The sequence below is a fragment of the Andrographis paniculata genome, unplaced genomic scaffold (assembly GCF_009805555.1).
Source record: "Andrographis paniculata isolate CXL003 unplaced genomic scaffold, ASM980555v1 Contig74END, whole genome shotgun sequence".
Classification (NCBI taxonomy): domain Eukaryota; kingdom Viridiplantae; phylum Streptophyta; class Magnoliopsida; order Lamiales; family Acanthaceae; genus Andrographis; species Andrographis paniculata.
In genome coordinates this window covers 1,317,880-1,338,583 of record NW_026137611.1, presented here as the reverse complement: position 1 = coordinate 1,338,583, position 20,704 = coordinate 1,317,880, and the positions used below count along the sequence as shown (strand labels likewise).

The following is a 20,704-nucleotide window of genomic DNA, read 5'->3' as shown; positions in this document are numbered from 1 at the left end:
TAGCCTATTACCAAAGTGTAAAGTGTGATTAGTAAATTTACTAATAGTGTAAAATGAAATTAAAGTGTATAATTATATTTTTAAAAAAGAAATTGATAAATTATGTGGGATGGAGGAAAATAAAAAATATGGACAAATTATATGGGACGGAAGAAGTATATGTTTATATTTATGTATCTTACAGTAGTATGTTACATATGTTCTATAAAAGTATATCATATGTTCATAATTATGATGACACATTTTCTATAAAATAAGAACAAATATTTATATGTTCATATTTAAAATACTGTGTCATATCAAAGTAGATCATTTATTTTATAAGAATATGTTATATATGCTATGCAGCAATATATCATATGCTTATAATTCTTGTATTCTTCTGTATTTATATTATATTGATATAAATAATATACTTTTGTAATAATTATTGTCTTTGAGATTGAACCTAAGCTATGAGTCAACTTGAAAAAGAAAAATGGTAGGTCATTCGGAACCTCATCAATAAATGAATCCAACTTCGGGTCATAAAACATATCTAATTATCAAATTTGAATGCTATAAGTGATAACAAAGGTCCCCTCCCCTCAAACCAACAATCTCTTTAGCGGCAATCAAATGAATTAATCATTACAAATTTCCGGTTTATGAGTTGAGGTGTTTCTATAATGACAATGTCTTCTTTAAGACGTCTCCTTTTGTGAGATCTCACCTTTCATTCTCATCGATCATTTATCTCAAATTCTTTTCTCTTTTGATCCTTCTTCAAATATCGATACCATTCCGAAAACTTGTCTCAATCCTTTCTTCTATTGTGTTGAGATATTTTAGATATTCAGTTTTAGATTTAGTAGATTTATATCTAGATTTGATCTTATTCATAAATTATATTACTTAAATTTGAGTCTATCGAGTCTGTTTTGTATTGCCTATATATAGGCTCCTTATTTTGATGATGATCAATAAGACAATCTCGTTATTTTCCTTCAAAATTTTTAACATGGTATCAGAGTCTACTTTTCTCATGTCGTAGATATAACCAACCTGTGTTTCTCCGGGTACATTCAGCATGGGATGTACCCGGAGATCTCTCAATTTTGAAATTTTTTCTATAATTTCTAGCCCTTTCTTTTTCTGATTTTGATTTTATCTTAAGTCCTGATTATGTCTACGATATGTCATATGTCCTCTACTTGTCTGTTGTCTGCATGCGCGATATGTTTGGTGTTGGGATCTATCTGTTTTTGGCCTCACTTCGTTTTCGGCTCCGGTGGAGTTATCTAGTTTTCGGCTCTGGTGGAGTCATCTAGTTCTCGGCTCCGGTGGAGTCATCTTCTTTTTCGGCTCCGGTGGAGTCATCTCATTTTAGGCTATGGTGGAGAGTTATCTCGAATTTGACTCTAGTGGAGAGTCATCTCGTTTTTTGTTCCGATGGAATCATCTCACTTTCGGCTCCGGTGGAGTGCTGTCGTTTTCGGCTCCGGTGGAGTCATCTCGTTTTCGCCTCCAGTGGAGTTACGTGGTTTTTTGTTCCGGTGGAGTCATCTCATTTTCGGCTCCGGTGGAGAGTCATCTCTTTTTTTACGGCTCCGGTGGAGTCATGTCGTTTTCGGCTCCGGTGGAGAGTCATCTCGTTTTCGGCTCCGGTGGAGTCATGTCGTTTTCGGCTCCGGTGGAGTCCTGTCGTTTTCGGCTCCGGTGGAGTCATCTCGTTTTCGGCTCCGGTGGAATCCTGTCGTTTTTTGCTCCGGTGGAGAGTCATCTTGTTTTTTACTCCGGTGGAGAGTCATCTCATTTTTTGCTCCGGTGGGTGGAGAGTCAATTGCTAATTTTATTTATGTTTTCTTTTTGCGGTTACATTCAAATTTCTCGTCAAACTCAAGTTGGTTTCTGTTATACCACTTGAGTTTGAGGGGGATGTTGAGATATTTTAGATATTCAGTTTTAGATTTAGTAGATTTATATCTAGATTTGATCTTATTCATCGATTATATTACTTAGATTTGAGTCTATCGAGTCTGTTTTGTATTGCCTATATATAGGCTCCTTATTTTGATAATGATCAATAAGACAATCTCATTATTTTTCTCCAAAATTTGTAACACATTGGATGGACCAAGAGAGCTGTCTTCTAGCCAGAGTCATCAAAGAATGTGGTACCAATACTCCACCCAATTTATATATTTAACTTGAAGCTATATACGGTGCCATCAATGTATTTATTTATTGATTGATTTGTTTCATTTCAATTACAATGTTACATTATGCTGATTTTTTTTTTTCTAACATATAACAAATAAATTTAAATATATATATATATGCACGATAAAGATGTGAAATTGTGAGAGAGATTATAGATGTGTTTGTTTTGATTTGTATGAAAAATTTTGGTTTGAACTTTATATTAAAATAATATATTATGAGATACTTTGTGAAAAAATATACTCCCTTCGTCCACTTACAATATTTACATATTTCTATTTTTGGATATTCAATTACAAAGTAAACATTTCATGAAATACCCTATTTTTTTTCCACAAATACTCTTACTTTACATCACATCATTACTTTTACACAAAGCCAAAAGTAAATATAAATATTGTAAGTGGATGGAGGGAGTATATATTTTTTGAAAAGTATATAATTTAATTAGTAAAAATTTGAACGTTGAGGCAAAAGAAACACACCATATATAAACGTGTGCAAGCAAAACATGCATGTTTGGTGATTTGAGAAGGGATGTTGAGTGTATCTAATTTGTGTTTCTTTTTATTAGGTTTGGGAAATTTTGATTTGGTTTGAAAAATATTTGTTTAAATTTGGTATAAAATTAATGTATGATAAGATATTTTATAGTAGAAAATTATATATATATTTTCTTCAAAAAGAAAATACAAAATCTAAAAGAAATTTGAGATTTGAATGATAAAGAAACCTACCCTACTCATTCAAAAGACATCGACATAGGTCTCTTGTCGCACATTGGTTCGCTTAGTGTGGGTTATCTTGTCAGATTTAATTTGTAGGATATTAGGTTCGGCCGTGATTTACTCGGTTATTAAAAAATAAAAAAATAATAATATCAATATATATATATTTTCTAAAGAAAAATAACAAATATATATTTACTGACAATTTATAAATAAATAAAAATAAAACCCAAAAATACATATATAATTCCCTTTCCCCAGTTCATTACCAATTAAAGAACAAGTGAATAATTAGGGTTTGGATTTGGTCCGAATCTTGGTCTTCCTACTCCCCACAGTCCCATCGTTCCCCGCCAGCATCAGATACTTATCCCTCCTCGTGAAATTGGTGCACTCGAATCCCAACGCCATCCCCAGCTGCCTCTGTATGTGATTCGCCACTTCAATGCTCGACCTCCCCCCCGCGCACGTTAGCTCCCTCGGCACCTTCTCCAGCACCCGTACGCTGTACCTCGGCCGCGGGTTCATCAGGAAGAAGATCGGGTCCAGCCACTTCAGCCCGCTCGCCGTTGTCCCGTAGAACATCGACACGCTCGCCTCCATCGCCACCGGCACGATCTCGTCGGCGAGCTCCGCGAACAGCGAGCTGAACCGGAGCAGGTACGGCTCCCGGCAGGTCGTCCCCTCCGGGCACACCACCAGGTCCCCCTCCCTCAGCAGCCGCTGCATCGTCACCGCGTCCTGGCTCCGGTCGCGGCTCAGCCGGACGGTCCTGATCGGCGCGATGATCTCCGACATCTTGCTCAGGCTGTAGGTCACGGCGGTCAGGGGCTTGTTGAGGGCGGTGCTTAGGAAGACCGGGTCCAGGAGGGTCCGGTGGGTGCACACGTAGAGCACGCCTTTCCCCGTCTGTGACCTCGCCGGAGCACAGCCCTGTAACTTTAGCTCCACCCCGCTGGCAGTTCCGATGGGGATGGCTACCTTGTACGGCAGGCAGATTCCGACGAGGAGCCGGAAGATAGCTAGAATTACGCCGATCGGAATCCAGATGAACATCGCGAGAACCGCCGCCGGCGTCGGGAAGAACGCTAAACGGCCGTCGTGGAATATCAGTGGCTTCGGGTACCGATCCCTAGGCATCGCCGGAATGGATTTCATTTCTTCTTTGGTGATCACGAACCCTTCCTGCACCAAATCCAATCATTAATTAAACGATATTAATTAATTAATTGATTGATTGATTAATCAGACCTTGCAGAGGGAGAGGAACAAATGGTCGAGCAAGGAACAAGTGGAAATCCCGACATCAGGTTTTTTATCCCCAAACAGTTCCTTAACAGCTCTGTGCTTGACGAGGAGGCCCGATTCAGACAGGAAGCCAGTGAAGAATCCTCCGACAGTATGGAGGTCAGTGCCGAGGACCAGATGGACTCCCAAATACTCTTTAAGAAACCCTTCGACCATAACCCTGGGGAGATTTGTAACGACGACTTTGTGCTGAGCAGATTCCAAAGCTTCATAGGCGAAGAGATTGATGTTCTCAAGGTAGAACTTTGGGAGGACAGCTCTGGCCACGCTGTCCATGTCCTTAACCCTAAGCCCACAGAAGCTGATGAAGATCATAATCCGCAGTTGAAGATGGAAGTGGAGAATCCAGAGGAGGGGGCACGAGAGGAGGAGCAGGAGGGCCCGGAGCATGCTCCCGCCTTCGAAGGCGACCAGCATGAAGTAAGGGAAGAAGGTCCGGGACCTCAGAAGCCCGCCATGGAGGTCGCAGACAAGGGCTGTTGGGGGACGAGCTTTAAGGTCCTGGAGGTTGGAGTTGGTGAGGCTGGGGTACGGACACTGTTGGGATGACGAGGAAGAAGACTTGATCCAGGGGGGGTTTCTGAGGGAGAAGACTCCATGGTTCTTGATCCTGGAGCACGAGTTGGCGACGAAGTTGTAGAGGAACCAGTGGGATAGCCTGAGCAGCACCATGGGAAACTCCATGGATTTCATTACAGTCATCATCGATCTTATTACATACATACAATAGAATAGAATAGATCAGGAATTACTTGAAATTGGGGGGAAGATGGAATGAAGCTGTTGGGGACATGGATTTATGGGGAGAAGCAGAAGCAATTAAGTGAGTGGGGGGGGAGGGGGGGGATGGGGTGGGATGGGTTCATTGGGGGGTGGGGTGGGGGCTAGGTTGACCGTGCACATTTGGTTAGCGACACTGCTTGCATTAATTGCACCACATATGATACTAATTTCAAATCCATGGGTTTCTTGTTTTGTGTGTTTCTTGATTATTTATTATATATAAAAAGATATAATATTTTTGAAAAGGAAGATAAAATGAGGTGCAAAATGAATACAGCATGTATAGATATGTAAATTAATGTATATTTTCAAATTATTTGTTGTTTTTTCTTGTCTTTTTTTTACTAATTTTATTTAATTCACGCGTATATGATGCGTGTGATCATATTTATACGAATAAACCAAAAAATTATATATATTGTAATTCTTTTTCTTTCTGATCCATGTATAGGTGAGCAGTGTTGGTAGGTTAAATGTTGTTCACTGACTTAGGCTCTTTTTATACTAACAGTTTCAAAGATTGGAGTTTCATGGATTTTTGTAAATAGTCAAAGACAAAATTCAAAATATAATATTTTTAATTTAAAAACATAAGTGTTTGATATAATATATATATTTAATATTATTTTAAAAAATTCAAAGTAAGTTGTTTTTTTTTTTTTTTTTTTTCTCTTTCTTTTTACTTTTCAACAAATTGGTGTGTCGTTGATATATTTTTTATCTAACCTCATTTTTCCATCTGAAAGTTCAAACTCAATCCGTTGCAGACAAACTTTGTTAGGCCCCACAAAACAATCAAATAAATAGATGAATTTAAGGTTAGCATCTCCGACACCTTTTTAAGTTTTAATACTCACCCCTTAGCCTAAAAATGTGTTCGAATTTTTCTTTATGAGTACTTTTAGTTATTTTTTTGTTATTCATATATATTACTCTATCCGTCTCAATACAATAGTCTTATTTACCATTTTTGTCCGTCCTAAAACAATAGTCTCATTTCTCTAAATAACCATATCACCATAAAATTATCCTTATTTTTTCATTATTATTACACAATTGTCACTACTTTTTACACTAATATACTCATAAGAGCAAAAAAATCATTTATCTATATTTTTTACCGACCACCAATATAATATCAATATTTCTTAAAAATCTAGTGTCCAACACAATAAGACTATAGTTTTGGGATTGAGGGAGTATATATATATAGAAAGTAGTAGTATAATATTTTACTGAAAAAAAATAACAATAATAATATTTTTAGGTTATAGAAAAAAAAAATCATGAATAATAAAAGTGAATGAGTTTAATTCGGCTTCAAATCGAGTGTGGTTAAAAATTACAATTATATTCAATTAAAATATTTATTGAATGCATAACCTCATGGTTACAAGTCCAATCCTTACATCATCAAACTATCCCACAACAATTATATACTTTTGTTTAATATGTTATGTGTTATTTGTATTAATACACTATCTAATGTCAATATAGTGTTAGATTTATTTTATTCAAACAAATAACAGCCGCCAAATAATATATAGATTGGTGGAAATATGATTATTATATATAGATTTTGGTGGAGATTAAATTAAAATAAATATTATTGTTAATTTTCCATAATATAAAATTAATAGAAAGTTCTAGATAGGCGAGTGGACAGCAGGGCAACTACATATATATCTCGGGAACCTCTGATATTGTGTGATCAGTTCATCTCAGAAACGCGAAATCAAATTCAATGCCCTTATATATATATATATATATATATATATATATGCAATTGCCATTAATTTTATTATTTTATTATAAAGGAAAAACAAAAATAAAAATAAAAAATAAAATGTGGCTTATTTGGAATAATAATTAATAGATAAATTATACTCCATCCGTCATGCAAATATGTGTTTACTTCATCAGACACGAGTTTTAATAAAAGTAAATAATAATTGCTATTTTTTCTTTTATAGTAAAAAAATACAAAAGTATAATGATTTTTTATTAAAAAAAATAAGAATTTTATTTTTTATGACAATTCAAAAAAGAAAGTGAGCATAAATTTGGACGACGGAGGAGGAGGGAGGATATACGTGTGCCAGACAAGCCAAGACACAGGTTTAACGAAAGAATTACTGCTACTGCTCAACCGTTGACTTTTTTTTCCTTAGTTTAAAATCAATAAATGCTCTGAAAACCAAACATGCATGCAATGCATAATAGTATATCTTTATTGTTATTCGCGACAATTTCTTTTTATGGCCTGCAGTAAATGAAGGTCTGCTTGTCTGTTACGTTGTATATATATATATATATTTTTATTTCAAATGTATGGTTTTAATTTTAAATTAAAATATATTTTATTATATTTAATTTAATATTCTTCAAATATCATATTTTTTTATAAAAAAAAAAAAACTATTTTTACCTGATTTTTTAATCCCAAAACAGTCAAAATATACTGATTTTCAATCATAATATAGATCATACCAAGTACTTTTTATTATTTAATTTATTAATGAGTTTTTCCTTCTTTTTTTTTTTTTTTTCAAAATTACATCATACAATATTTATTTTTCAAACAAGACACCGTGATAGCATCTATATAACACAACTATTGTGTTTAAAAAATAGCAAAACTCAAAAGACCATTATAAAAAAAAATAATATATTTGTAACACAATTCCATCCCTAAAGTCCACGTAGCTAACGTAATTCTATTCCTAATTCTGGCTCTAATGTCATTAGTAACGGAAAAAGTAGATTTAGAGAAAAAAAAAAAGTTTTGTTACAAAAATAATTTTTTCTTATAGTGACATACGCATACAAACCATAAATAAAAATAAAAAATAACTATCCCCTACTAATTAATATATAGTACTATAATAATGTAATTAATTAGAAGACAATTCCGTTATGATTTCAAATTAAAATCAATATTATTTAATTATGTACAAATTTCAATAAAAAATACAATATTTTTTTTTTTACAAAATATCACATAAATATACTATTTAAATAAAATATTAAATCAACACATTATTTTAAATAAATTTCAAACAACAATCAAACAATTTGGTGAACAAGATTTGTATGCGTTAGATATGTTGGGATCATGCAAATGTTGTCTAAGGGAGTTTGGTGAATGGATTTATAAATGATATATAGAACAGAATGCATGAATGAATTTTCATAATGCATTCATCATTCCAATCAAAATTTTTAAAAAAAATGAAAGATGTCTGCATGAATTTTGCATGCAACGCACCACCTTTGAATAGTCCAACCACACCAACTCTGCTTCTGCATCTCCATAATTAATTCCAACACAATGTCATATGCGTTGTTATATATCAATATTATCACGTTATAAACGTTTCCATTCGGACTCAATTTACGTATTAGTACTAGTGAATTTTTGGAGTGAAAACTATCAATTGTAAATGAATATATATATATATATATATATGTATACACACAAATATAAATATAAAATGGAACTTGATTGGTTGGGCCTAAAATAATTGGGACATGGTCTGGAACACGTACACGTAAGAGCCAACTCATCTGACTTTAATGGCAGCGAAAATAGAAAATCACAAAAAGTTTGCACATCAAAAACACGTGGTAGTTATAACTCTTGTACGTGTCACAGATCAAACATAAAACAAACAGCACACAAGATTTGTTAACCCAGTTAGGTGTAACTACCTACATTTAGAGGATTCCAATCCAGGAGACTACCACTAAATTTATCATCAGCTATACAAGAGACCCAATGACTCAAACAAACACAGACCCTCAAAGTTATCCCCTCCTACATTCTTCTTTACATCGCAATGTATAAGAAATTAGGGATTAAGCCACAGTTCTAATCCTAGAAGACTATAGTCTAACTGAGAGTAAGCGGGGTACAGGTTGATTTTTTTCTCCTATTAAAAATCTATTTTCTCTTTCTTGAGATGAACTTCAAATCTTCATAACATTTTAGATTCTTTTTCAGATGAACGAGTAATAAACACGAAAAGATGGAGAGAAAATACATTTTTTTTTTTTCTATCTAGATTCAAACACATTTTTCAATCTGTTTTCACTCTTCTTATAAGACTGTTTCACAGTCTGCGTATACAAACAAATACACTGCTTTAGTGTTTGACTAACCAACGTTGGGATATTAAATGCGCCACTACAAACCTGCAACATTGTTTTGTCTTGTCCTTGACATTCTCTATGTTTGACAATCCATGTCCAGAAAAAAACATGTGCAAAGGGGCACGAATAGACCATACAAAAGGTCTTCAACGGCAGTCTTCTGCATTCCATATTTAGGTTGTTTTCGAGTTTCGATACCCTAAAAAGTTAGTAACATATGTCAAAACAAGAAATAATATTTTTGTAACAATAATAATAACAATAAAATAACAATATAACTAACACCTCTTCAAATTTGCAGTCAGAAAGAAGAAATTTAGTGAATATATCTGCAGCTTAATTTGCGGAGGAGTTTGGAATTAATTATACATTTCTATGAGCAATATGTTAATGAATGAAATGACAGTTAAATTCAATATGTTTAATGATGTTAAGAAATGATCCAAGATTTCAATTCAAAATTAACGGTTATATTAAGTGGAGTAATAAATTCACACTTGTAAATTAGGTAAGTCTCAATATTTCTTTCAATGTATAATATATTCAACAACTACGTTTATAAAATATATCATTATATGTCATCTTTATAACACTTTGATTATCACAATGAAGTGCAGTGGACAACTAAAGCACACCTAGATCAATAACCAATGTAACCGCAATTGTTCTGATGTAGAGTAAGCAATGACACATATTCTAATTCAATATTTATATAGAAACCAAAGTTTATTTCTTACTGCAGTAAGAAATAGCCTAAAACAAAAAAAGCAAAACTCGTTATATGGCAACCCAAAAATATAGTGATTTCGATTGGCTCCTATAAACGACGAAAATATCGAACCCTACTAGTCCGACCAACTGGGGCCAATAACGAAATTTTGAAATAAAAATACAAAATCCACACCTAGAAAGAGTTTAGAAATATCGAAATTTAATGGGTACAAACTTGGATTAATAATGGGTATTCTTCGTCATAGAGAAATTATCGATTCAGTTCAATCAAGAGTGGAGAATTTTTTTTTTTATTTTTATTTTTTTTATTTAAGGAGATAAATTTGTAACACACATCATACAAGGGTAGAATAGGGAAATCGGTTGGTTATTATCTTACTTTCTCATATAATTTCGTATTATTGGCACGTGATCATGATGCTCTGTTAAGTGTAAATGACCGATAATTTTATGCAATCTTTTTTAAAATGTGAAAGGGTGTCACGCAATTTTTAAAACATATAAAAAATTACACAGAGTTTCGAAACCAAAGATCTGTCAATTTTTTCAAATATATATTAACATCCAATACTCTAATTCCCAAAATCTCCATATTAATTCCTAATTATATCCAATCTCCAAAATTCTCCTCCATCAATATTATTAATTCCTAATCTCATCTAATCCCCCAAATATTTCACCATCAATATTATTTTAACTTCCAATCTTATCTCATTTCCAAATATCTCTCAAAAAAAAAAAAATAATAATAATAATAATAATAACAATAAAAATGAAAGTAATTTAAGGTCCAAGCCCAATTTAGGTATTCAAAGTCATATAGGCTGTTGGCAACGGCGTACACCTAACAGATGATGGGCCTTTTCTTCTTGCAGCCCCCACTCTTCGTCTTCCTATATCTACAAGGCCTGATAAATTTAGCATCTAACATTTTCTTTTTAATCTTTAATTTGTGGCATCAACTTTTAGTTGATCCTTCTAGGCACTTGTTTGGAAGGTTTGCACCCTGTATTGATGGAGGGTTGTCTATGCTCGATAAATTTATGATCCAATTTTGGCATCTTCGAATAATCCTGTGCAACGCATTCGGACATCTTCTATTGTGGGTTGTGTAGCAATCCACTAACCTTATTTTTTCCTAAAATTTTGATTAATCATTAAGACTATATTTCAGATCCTGTGTTGGTCCGGTCAAGTCAGCATGTGCTAATTTGATTGGAAGAGCATACACTACAAAAAAATAGTATATTTGTAACGGAATTATGTCTCTAAAGATCACGTAGCTAACGTAATTCCATCATTAATTTCATTTCTAATATCATTAGTAACGGAAAAAGTGAATTTAAAAACGAAAAAATCTCGTTACAAAAATGATATTTTCTTGTAGTGATATATCATATGGATGACCAGCATAGTTGTATTACAAAATAACATATGTTGAGTTATAATATATAGATTGTATTATAAATATGCTGAAATATATATAAATATATATTGGTCACCTGTATATCATATGTTGATCCATGCCCATATTTGACCATAGGATCTTGAGACGACACTAAAGGTTGCTTTTAATTTCTTGATTGCTTTTAATTTCTTGATCACATTGAAATGAATTGTAAATGCCCTCCATCAAATAATATACATATATAGTAACTAATACACAAGCACACTTTTGATTTAATATTTGTATAAAACCAACTTGACCAGAATACACAATAATCACAATCTCCCTTCCATCAAACCATATCCAGTTTTATTTATTTCCCAACATGATAAAATTCAAAAAACAAAACATGAAAGAAAGGTGCAGAGAAAAATGAATGAATCAAAAATTAAAAACCAGAAGCTATACAGCTAGCTCCAAAACCAGCTGCACATGAATCCATGGATCGATCATATATAAATTAAATTAAAATCAAAACCTGGGGAGCTTGCACTCCTTAGGGAGCCCCTGGGGAAACCTCTTGTAGTCAGTGCAATAGTTGTAGATCATGTACTTCTCCTGCACCCATCGGATACGGTTCCTGCCATTGCTGTCCAATCCCTGCGTCTGCCATGGCATGCTGTTCATATTGCCCCCGCAGGAATTCCAGGTCCCGTTGACGACACAGCCCTGGGCATTGTAGTTCCTGTAGGTGGCTGTGAATGGCGCCATGGTCCAGTCAGTCTTCACCCGCCCGCCCTGGGTTGCCCAATCGTCAGCATTCCATAGGCTGGCCAGCATCTTCATCGGCTGTTTCGTCGGGAATGGGATGCCCTGGTTTGCATTGTTGTTGAAAACCCTAATTGGGATGTTGTCCACCATGTACCTGCTCATATATATATATATATATATATATATTATTTTTACTGTTTTAATTAGCGGTATCTCCATCCAATCTAACAGTTTGCATGTTGATCTTTGAATATTAATTATTATATCAAAAGTAATAAAAATTGGAAAAATACTTTAATGTCTTATAATAGTAATAAAATGATATTTGTAAAAAAATAAACTATAAGAATATTTTAGGACTCAAAAGATAAATGTGAGATTTAGTTTAATAATAGTATCTTCTATTTTCAACAAATAGGTTAAAATTGTTCTTAGGTGTGTTTGTTCGGGGATTTGGATTTTGAGTTGAGATTTGAATAGTAAAAATTTTGAATTTGAATAGTGGCATGGTGTGATATAAATATATAGGTGTTGATATGATGTTTTGAATATAAAATTGATTTTTAGTATAATATAAAAAATAAAAATAGGTGTTTGATTTGATATTTTTGAAAAAAAAATGGGATAAAAGTGTATTTAAAATCCAATCCCCAAAACAAACACACCCAAAATTTATTTTATGTTAAGTAATTAATCAGCACAATCAGTAACAACTTTAGTAAATATATTTATTTAATTTCGCTTTTATACTCCCTCCTACCGGTATATTAGAATATTTGTATCCGGCACGGATATTAAGAGAAAATGAATATTTTATTTACAATGTGATAAAAGTAAAAAAAAAAAAGAAGAAAAAAAAGTGTGGGTATTTTTTAACATTTAGTTAGAAATTAAATAAATAAGGAAAAAGAAAGTAACTAAGGTAGTGAATTGCAAAATAAGTGTTGAATAATGATTTTGTCAAAATTAGTAATAAGATAAATTTAACGAGTAAAATAAAATGAAAGAGAATAAATTTGTCAAACGGAGGGACAAGCTTATATAATGGAACATAAAAAACAAAGATAAAAATTAATACATGAAAGTGTTAATAATATTTTAATTAATTCAATGTATGTTTGTTTACAATCTTTTTTGCAATATGTCATAATCTATTTTAATTCATTTTTGAATAGAATGATAGTTATTTCTTCATCCTAATTTCATATTTTTAATACACAGCTTAAATATTGGTACTTGGTTAATTTAATAATTTATGTGCATATAGTAAATGTCTGCTGTTAATTTGTAACATTGTCGACATAGACTAGTTAATATTTACGAACCTTAGTATCCCATAGTACTGTTCATTAATTCAATATTGAAAAGTATACTACAAAGTGTATCATAATTTTAATCAATTTACTACATTGTTATCTATAAAAACATTTAATTTTTAGAATAGCCTATGCTTTGGTTTAGGTTAGGCTTGAAAATAGTGACAACAAAAGTTGAGTGGAATTTGTTTGGTCAATACTTTAATTTAAATTTGAATTTGAATTTTTTATTTTAATTTTAAACAGTATTTTAACAAGATGCTTCATAAGAGTAAATAGTAAATGTGTTCAATTTATATTTGAAATCAAAATTATCACTATTTAATTTATATGATTTTCAATAAAAGTAATTAATTTTTATAAAATATTATTCAAAATAAAATTCAAATCAAAACCTAGTAAAAATATTATTTTTTCACAAAATATTATATAAAATATTGTTTTAAATAGGAAATATGTATTGCTTTTGGTTCTGGTTCCTTAATATATAAATTTTATAAATTTAAAAGTAGTGTTTGAATGCAATATTTTATATAGAAATTAACTATGAAAAAATAATTTTTTATAAAAAAAAGAAAAACTATGGAAAAATAATATATTTTTTTATCAATCTTTTCTATTTTGCTATATATAAAATATACTGCTAATATTTTAAAAATAAAAAAATAAAAAATTGTCAAATCAACAAATTAAGCCTAAAATGTTAAGATTTTGAGAAAAGAATTATGATCAAGATCTGTATGTGAAACCAGTATATGCATTCATATTTATACACACACAATGGCGACTATATTCAAACATTGATCAAAAAATTTGGTGTCATGATTCAAAAAGTTTTATGCAATTTTCATTTATTAAAATAAAAGCAAGTAAAAAAATTCCAATATCAATTTGATACTTGATCAAATTGAAATATGTTATGGATCAAAAGTTTGAGAATTTTTTAAAATCTTGAGGCGTTAGTTTACACATATAATTTCAACTAGGAAGGTAAAAGTGATAAAAATTAATGAAGGAATATAAAATATACTTCATTAATTTTTATGATTAATAGGATGGATATAAGTAAATGCATTTAATTATATTGTATTGTCTTGTATAGCTAACTAATTAATAATATTATATCGAAGATATCGACGAGTTTGTTTACGTACATTATCCGTTGAGGGTTCCAAAGAATGGTGTAAGTATGGAAAGACTCGGTCGGATTGAACCACAGCCGAAACTGTTGTTCTCTATTGCCAACTCCTTGCACATATATGTTCGTGTGCACCGTGTAAGGTTGCCCCGACGAATTCCCCAAGAACTCGAAATCAATCTCATCGTGCCCGGGGCCTTGAGATGTTAACTACAAACAAATTAAACAATATTCTTAATCATCAAAGAATTACATGATCAAATCAAATATATTTATGTATGGAGAGGATCCTCTGAATTATTAGATTAGTGATCAGCACCATACTGATTTGATCCGGACAGTTCTATGTTAGAAACATATATTGTAGTCAAATGAGCATAGTACTTATTTGATCTAATCAGTAAAAAATCTATATATATATATATGTATATATAGTTCTATGATAGAAATATATTTTGTAATCAAATGAACATAATGTTGATTTGACTTAATCAGCAAAAAATCTACCGTTCTACATTAGAAACATATGTTGTAATCAAATGAACATCGTGCTGATTTGACCTAATAAGCAAAGAATCCATGTCTATAATATATATATATATATGCAGTTCTACGTTAGAAACATATGTTGTAATTAAATGAGAATAGTGTTGATTTGACCTGATCAACAAAGAATCCATCCCCATCTATATATATATATTGATTAATTGTTTATATATATAGTATTGGTGCATGTTTTGCTTACAAAGAATGTTGTAACGGTGCCAGCAGAGTTACCCGGCACGAGCTTAAGTTGCATGTCGAACCTGGCGTACAAATAGGAGTTCTTCGACTCAAAGCCGGAGCCCGAGAATTGATCTAGAGTGAGGGTAAGGACTTGGCCACCCGGCTCGATCTTGGCTCGCCCTCCACCCCACGATATGGATACATCCGTATTGAAATCGGCTACAGCTGGTGATGTAACAACAGCCATGATCAAGGTCACTAGAATTAAAATCTTGTGCATCATTCTTAATTTTAGATCGATCTTGCCCTATCTATCAAGAAAAAAAAAAATTTAAGTATGATTGGCTTGGTGGGGAATATCTAAATTTTGATGGGATCTTCAACATTAATTTGATGGTGGGAGGGAATGTTTGTCGATATATATACATATATTAGAGAGAGAGAGAGAGAGAGAGGAGAGAGGAAAGCATATGGAGTTGGTCATGGTTGACACTTTACATTAAACTATGTATGTTTTATTATTATCATTACAACTGCAAACAGCTGGGAGAATGGAAGATTTTTTAGTTCTAGGTAGAATGTATTTATGTATCAGTGGAAACTTTTTTATTTTTCAGTTTTGTCAAAACCATGGTTGGTGAAGTATGTATATAAATAAACGTGTTTTCAGGTAGCTGCCAATTGGAATTATTGATTGATTCAGACTGGAAAACGCGTTTTTATTTATATGAGATCACGTATGGCAGCAGCCAGTGTTTATTGAGGCACGTCGATTCTTATTGACACTTGTTTCACTAATTCTTTTATATATATATATATATATATATATAATATATATAATATATTATATTATATTTAGTTTGGTGGTCATGTTTGTATGTTTAATATATGTCTATATGTAAATGTTGTTTTCAATTTTGTTAAAGGTCTAAATTATAAATTATAACAATTTAACAAGGAAAATGCCCACAAAAGTTCCAACTTACCCCAGTCTTGTACACTTATATATTATTCATTTCTCAACTTTCTTTTATACACTTCGGTAGATGAAGAATATCATGTTCTAGTCCCCTAAGGGATGGCCCGGTGGTGTAGGGGTTGAACTTGTGACGGTGAGATCATGAGTTTTAGGTTCGGCCGGAAATTTACCCAACACCAAATTGTTGAAAGTATTATAAGAAAACAAGGTTAGGTTAATAAAGCCATCAACGCAGGCCGGCCCTGGATCGGGCGAAACAAAAGCTCACCCAAAACTTAATTTAAATAGGTGCCTATTATTTATTTATATTATATACTCCCTCCATCTTAGAACTATAGTCTGGGTTGGGTTTGACACGAAATTTAAGAAATATTGATATTATATTGGTAGTGGGTAAAAGACTTTTTTGCCCTTTGTAGTAGGACAGTTTTATAGTGATATGATTATTTATGAAAATACGACTATTGTTTTATGACGGACAAAAATAGTAAACTGGACTATTGTATTGGAATAGAGGAAGTAATATAATATATTTATATATACAAATTATTTAGTTTTAATGTATACATAGGGGAATATGGCTTGATAGTTCTGTCCAAAATTCCATATTTAGCTAGTCGTAATAAAAAGATGCTCCCTCTAACCTGCAACTACATCTACATTTTATCATTTTCGATTGTCCTACGTTAGTTATACATTTTTTTATTAAATTAATTTAATCATACTAGATATTATAAATATCCTTAAATTTACACTTATTATATCAATATTATTAATTCTTTATTTTTGTGCAAAAAGCAAATGTTGTCTTATTTGCGAGACGAGGAGAGTAATTTTTTGATGCAAGTCATTTTCTCCAAGTTAATCCAAAATAAAATAAATTTTTGATAAGCTTGTTGCCTGATTGTGAACGTGCTTAATATATAATAGGTAAACTGTTTTTTTAGTCCCGTAACTGGACCCTCTTATTACTTTAGTCCTGTAAGTGGAGCATGTCGCAAACTAGTCTCATAAGTGAAAGATTTTCACTGTTTTAGTGCTCCGGCGCCAGAGACGCCTACGTGGCTCGCCGGAGATGACGTGTCCGCCAAGTGTCGCTGATCTGGCGGACACGTGTATTTTTTAATTTTTTTTATTTTTTTTAAAACTTATTTTTAATTTTTTTTTTAAATTTTTGTGTATTTTTTTATTTTGTCTAATTAAAAAAATAAAATTAACAAAATAAAAAAATGAAAAAAAAAAAATAAAAATCCACGTGTCCGCCAGGTGTCGCTGACCTGGCGGACACGTCACCTCTGGCGAGCCACGCGGGCGTCTCCGACGCCGGAGGACTAAAACAGCAAAAAATTTTCACTTATGGGACTAGTTTACCCTATATACTATTATTCTCGAATAATCGAGCCCACATAAATTAAAGACGAGCATGCTTTATATTATAAGATGGAATAGCCAAATAAAAATTCAAGGCATGAAATAACAATACGGTCTTACAAGCCAGCCATTAATTTTAGAAATAATTAAGAAATTCAATCAAATATATATATATATATATATATATATATATTGTAATGAAAGAACTTCTTCATATGCCCCATGCATCTTTCACTAAGCTACCATGGTTTTATGATTGCTTTCTTGCTTCTTTCTCTGCCTGCAAATTAAACACACAAATTACTTCCTCATCACAATTACTAACTTGTTCTATATATATAATCGAATCGAAAAAATTAATATATATATTACCGCTTTGACAACTCGGTCGAAGGCTTCTGGACCGTACTTTTCGATGTACCTCTCGACCGACTTCCTTGCGTCGAGGCTCATCATCTGAAGAACTTTCCTCTGGCCTTGAGGATGATCTGTGCTCACATAACTGCCAATCTTTACATATTTCCTTACAAAGTTTTCGTATATGTAAGCTGCCCCGTTGAAGCTCGGCAACACTAACCAAACGCAAAATAACAGCTTCACGTAAGCCCAAAACGGAAGCCTGCATTGCAAAAATTAAATATCATATGACAACCTGACACGAATTTGATCGAAATAGTTGTGTTTGAATCAAGAATTTTAACTCAATTATATTTACGGATCAACAGGAATCCAATGGATCAGGTTAAGATTGAGGTCATTAACTCGACCACAACACTGACACCTGATTATAATATATTAATTTTATATATAAAATAATTTTAAACTAATAATTTTTATTTTTTATTTAAAAAAAAAAGAGCCATAGATTAATTTAAATTCAGCAAAATTTAAATAATCTAAACTAATTAGCTACATATTACATTATAGCTTAATATGACGCCATAATCTCACATGAAATAATTGAGTTTGGATAAAATATTTCAACTCAATTATATATATATGGATCGATCAACACAAATATAACACGATACTAAACCGTTTGAGTTAAGATTGAATAATTTCATTCATTTAAAAATTCAACCCAAATCGATTCATTGCTAGCTCTAGTAACTACCGTCATACTTTTATTATGGACAAAATAGTACTCTCTCTTGATCTCAATTCAAAATATTTTTTTTACTATTTTCGTTGGTTTATTTTTTCCTACTTTAGTAAAATAATCATACACTAATACTAAAAAAATCATTTTTGGTCTCAATATAATCAAAATTTATCAATTTTGATTCCAATATAAAAATTTTATTAATTTTGATTCCAATATAACCAAAACTCATCAGTTTTTGTCTCAATATAAAAATTTTATCAATTTTAGTCCAAATATAACCAAAACTCATCACTTTTGGTCTCAATATAATCAAGTTTTATCCTTTTTTGGTCCCACCGTCAACAAACTGATGAAAAATGCTGACTTGAACTTGCAAGATTGTGTAATTTCTTCAAATATAAATATAAGGTTTGATTTCTTTTTACGTTAGCATTTTCCGTCGGTTTGTTGACAGTGAGACCAAAAAAGATAGGGTTTGATTATATTTGGACCAAAAATGATGAGTTTTGGTTATATTGGGACTAAAATTGATAAAAATTTTATATTGGAATCAAAATTGATGAGTTTTGGTTATATTGGGATAAAAATGATGAGTTTTGGTTATATTGGGACAAAAATGATGAGTTTTGGTTATATTGGGACAAAAATGATGAGTTTTGGTTATATTTGGAGCAAAATTGATAAGATTTTTATATTGAGACCAAAATTAATGAATTTTGGTTATATTGGGACAAAAATGATTTTTTCCCTGTCTTTTAACTTTTACTTAAATTACAAATATATCATTACACACTTATAATCCACATATTAATAACCAAAAAAAGAAAAAACATTTAATAATAATAATAATAATAATAATAATAGTAGGAAGAGAAGGAATTACGTACCATTGAAGGATCTTCCAAAAAGAAAGCTCAAATAGTGTAATGAAAGAATAGAGGACCCAATAGGTCAGCCATTGTTGGTCGTCTAGTGTTGAAGGGCTCTCTATCGCTCTCATCGATGCATATCTGTATGTATTATATATATATATATATATTCATATGTATATTCGATTAAAGAATTAAAGCATGATGATGATGTTCTTACAGGGGATACAGAAGCATTACTCCAGGCCTGTTCAATAACAAGTAAGGAATCATTTGGCAGTTTCCCCAAGCAATAGAAGAACAAGAAATATATATCAATTAATTTCATCAAGTAATAATAAGTAGATAAATAAATAACAACAGTGATCGCATATAAGGGTGTGTTTGTTTTTATTTCTATTATTCATAAATATTTTTTTCAAAAACATCAAATTAAATATCTATCAATTTTCACATCAACTCAGCCGTATACATAAATCTTGCCGTTTGGTTAGTGGTTTAGTACTTATGGATTCCTTAGGTGTTGAATATTGTACTCGGGACTATTTTAGTTAGTAAAATTCTAACAGCTTTTTCGGTGAACATAGAAATTTATTTCGAATTACGTAAATAGTATGTTTTTAATTTTCTATATTATTTTAGTATTAAAGATTTATCTTATTTTCACAGTATATTCCTCAACATATATTATTGTGTGAGTTTATTATTTTTACAATTTTTCTTCAATTTTCTAATTTTCTTTTTTAAAAATATTATATTAAAAAATAAAATTATAAAACGAAAAGGACATTATATATGTGAAATATAAAGGTGCATAGTTAATGTACAAAGAAGTTAAACAACCATTCGTGTTTGGAATTTAATAGATCCTAATACATAATAAAAAGAAAACATCCAAAAGTAATATAATTAATAAACAAACAAACAAACAAATATATTAATGAATTATAATATCACATTCAAAACACATCTAAACATTTGATCTCCCCAGCGGCAAGTTTACGTACGTACCCAACAAGTGTGTCCAAATGTCTGGCGATGGTTGCAAGAAATCCCATGGTTGCCTCCCTCTTCAATTCTTCCTCTGTTCTCCAAATACTTTCTCTGTTCGTGTCTCTGTGTGTATTTAAATGTACG

At 31.6% G+C, this 20,704-nt stretch overlaps 3 protein-coding genes across 3 annotated transcripts; all 3 read right to left on the bottom strand.

Annotated features, from left to right (window-relative positions):
* Window positions 1-3,074: 3,074 nt before the first annotated feature.
* On the bottom strand, window positions 3,075-5,044 carry LOC127266008 (glycerol-3-phosphate acyltransferase 1). The gene is made up of 2 exons (XM_051296072.1): window positions 4,182-5,044; window positions 3,075-4,115 (listed from the first exon to the last, which is right to left on the bottom strand). The coding sequence occupies exons 1-2, from the start codon at window positions 4,959-4,961 to the stop codon at window positions 3,222-3,224; spliced, it is 1,674 nt and encodes a 557-aa protein (XP_051152029.1). The 5' UTR covers window positions 4,962-5,044; the 3' UTR covers window positions 3,075-3,221.
* A 6,552-nt stretch (window positions 5,045-11,596) lies between these two features.
* Window positions 11,597-15,650, bottom strand: LOC127266029 (xyloglucan endotransglucosylase/hydrolase protein 24-like). Its single transcript, XM_051296104.1, has 3 exons — window positions 15,263-15,650; window positions 14,534-14,727; window positions 11,597-12,217 (listed from the first exon to the last, which is right to left on the bottom strand). Exons 1-3 carry the CDS (start codon window positions 15,524-15,526, stop codon window positions 11,824-11,826), a joined length of 852 nt encoding a protein of 283 aa, XP_051152061.1. The 5' UTR covers window positions 15,527-15,650; the 3' UTR covers window positions 11,597-11,823.
* A 1,996-nt stretch (window positions 15,651-17,646) lies between these two features.
* On the bottom strand, window positions 17,647-20,704 carry LOC127265906 (HVA22-like protein f). The gene is made up of 5 exons (XM_051295925.1): window positions 20,579-20,704; window positions 19,788-19,814; window positions 19,586-19,708; window positions 17,966-18,212; window positions 17,647-17,873 (listed from the first exon to the last, which is right to left on the bottom strand). The coding sequence occupies exons 1-5, from the start codon at window positions 20,623-20,625 to the stop codon at window positions 17,844-17,846; spliced, it is 474 nt and encodes a 157-aa protein (XP_051151882.1). The 5' UTR covers window positions 20,626-20,704; the 3' UTR covers window positions 17,647-17,843.

Excerpts from the sequence above, each read along its gene's own strand:
- LOC127266029 (XM_051296104.1), bottom strand. The coding sequence starts at position 15,526 with ATGATGCACAAGATTTTAATTCTAGTGACCTTGATCATGGCTGTTGTT. Across the intron at positions 14,728-15,262 it reads GCACCGTTACAACATTCTTT|TTAACATCTCAAGGCCCCGG; the intron begins GTAAGCAAAACA and ends ATTTGTTTGTAG. Across the intron at positions 12,218-14,533 it reads TGGAACCCTCAACGGATAAT|GTACATGGTGGACAACATCC; the intron begins GTACGTAAACAA and ends ATATATGAGCAG.
- LOC127266008 (XM_051296072.1), bottom strand. The coding sequence starts at position 4,961 with ATGTATGTAATAAGATCGATGATGACTGTAATGAAATCCATGGAGTTT. Across the intron at positions 4,116-4,181 it reads TGTTCCTCTCCCTCTGCAAG|GAAGGGTTCGTGATCACCAA; the intron begins GTCTGATTAATC and ends GATTTGGTGCAG.
- LOC127265906 (XM_051295925.1), bottom strand. The coding sequence starts at position 20,625 with ATGGGATTTCTTGCAACCATCGCCAGACATTTGGACACACTTGTTGG. Across the intron at positions 19,815-20,578 it reads CATTTGGACACACTTGTTGG|GCCTGGAGTAATGCTTCTGT; the intron begins GTACGTACGTAA and ends GTTATTGAACAG. Across the intron at positions 17,874-17,965 it reads TCGACCGAGTTGTCAAAGCG|GCAGAGAAAGAAGCAAGAAA; the intron begins GTAATATATATA and ends TTTAATTTGCAG.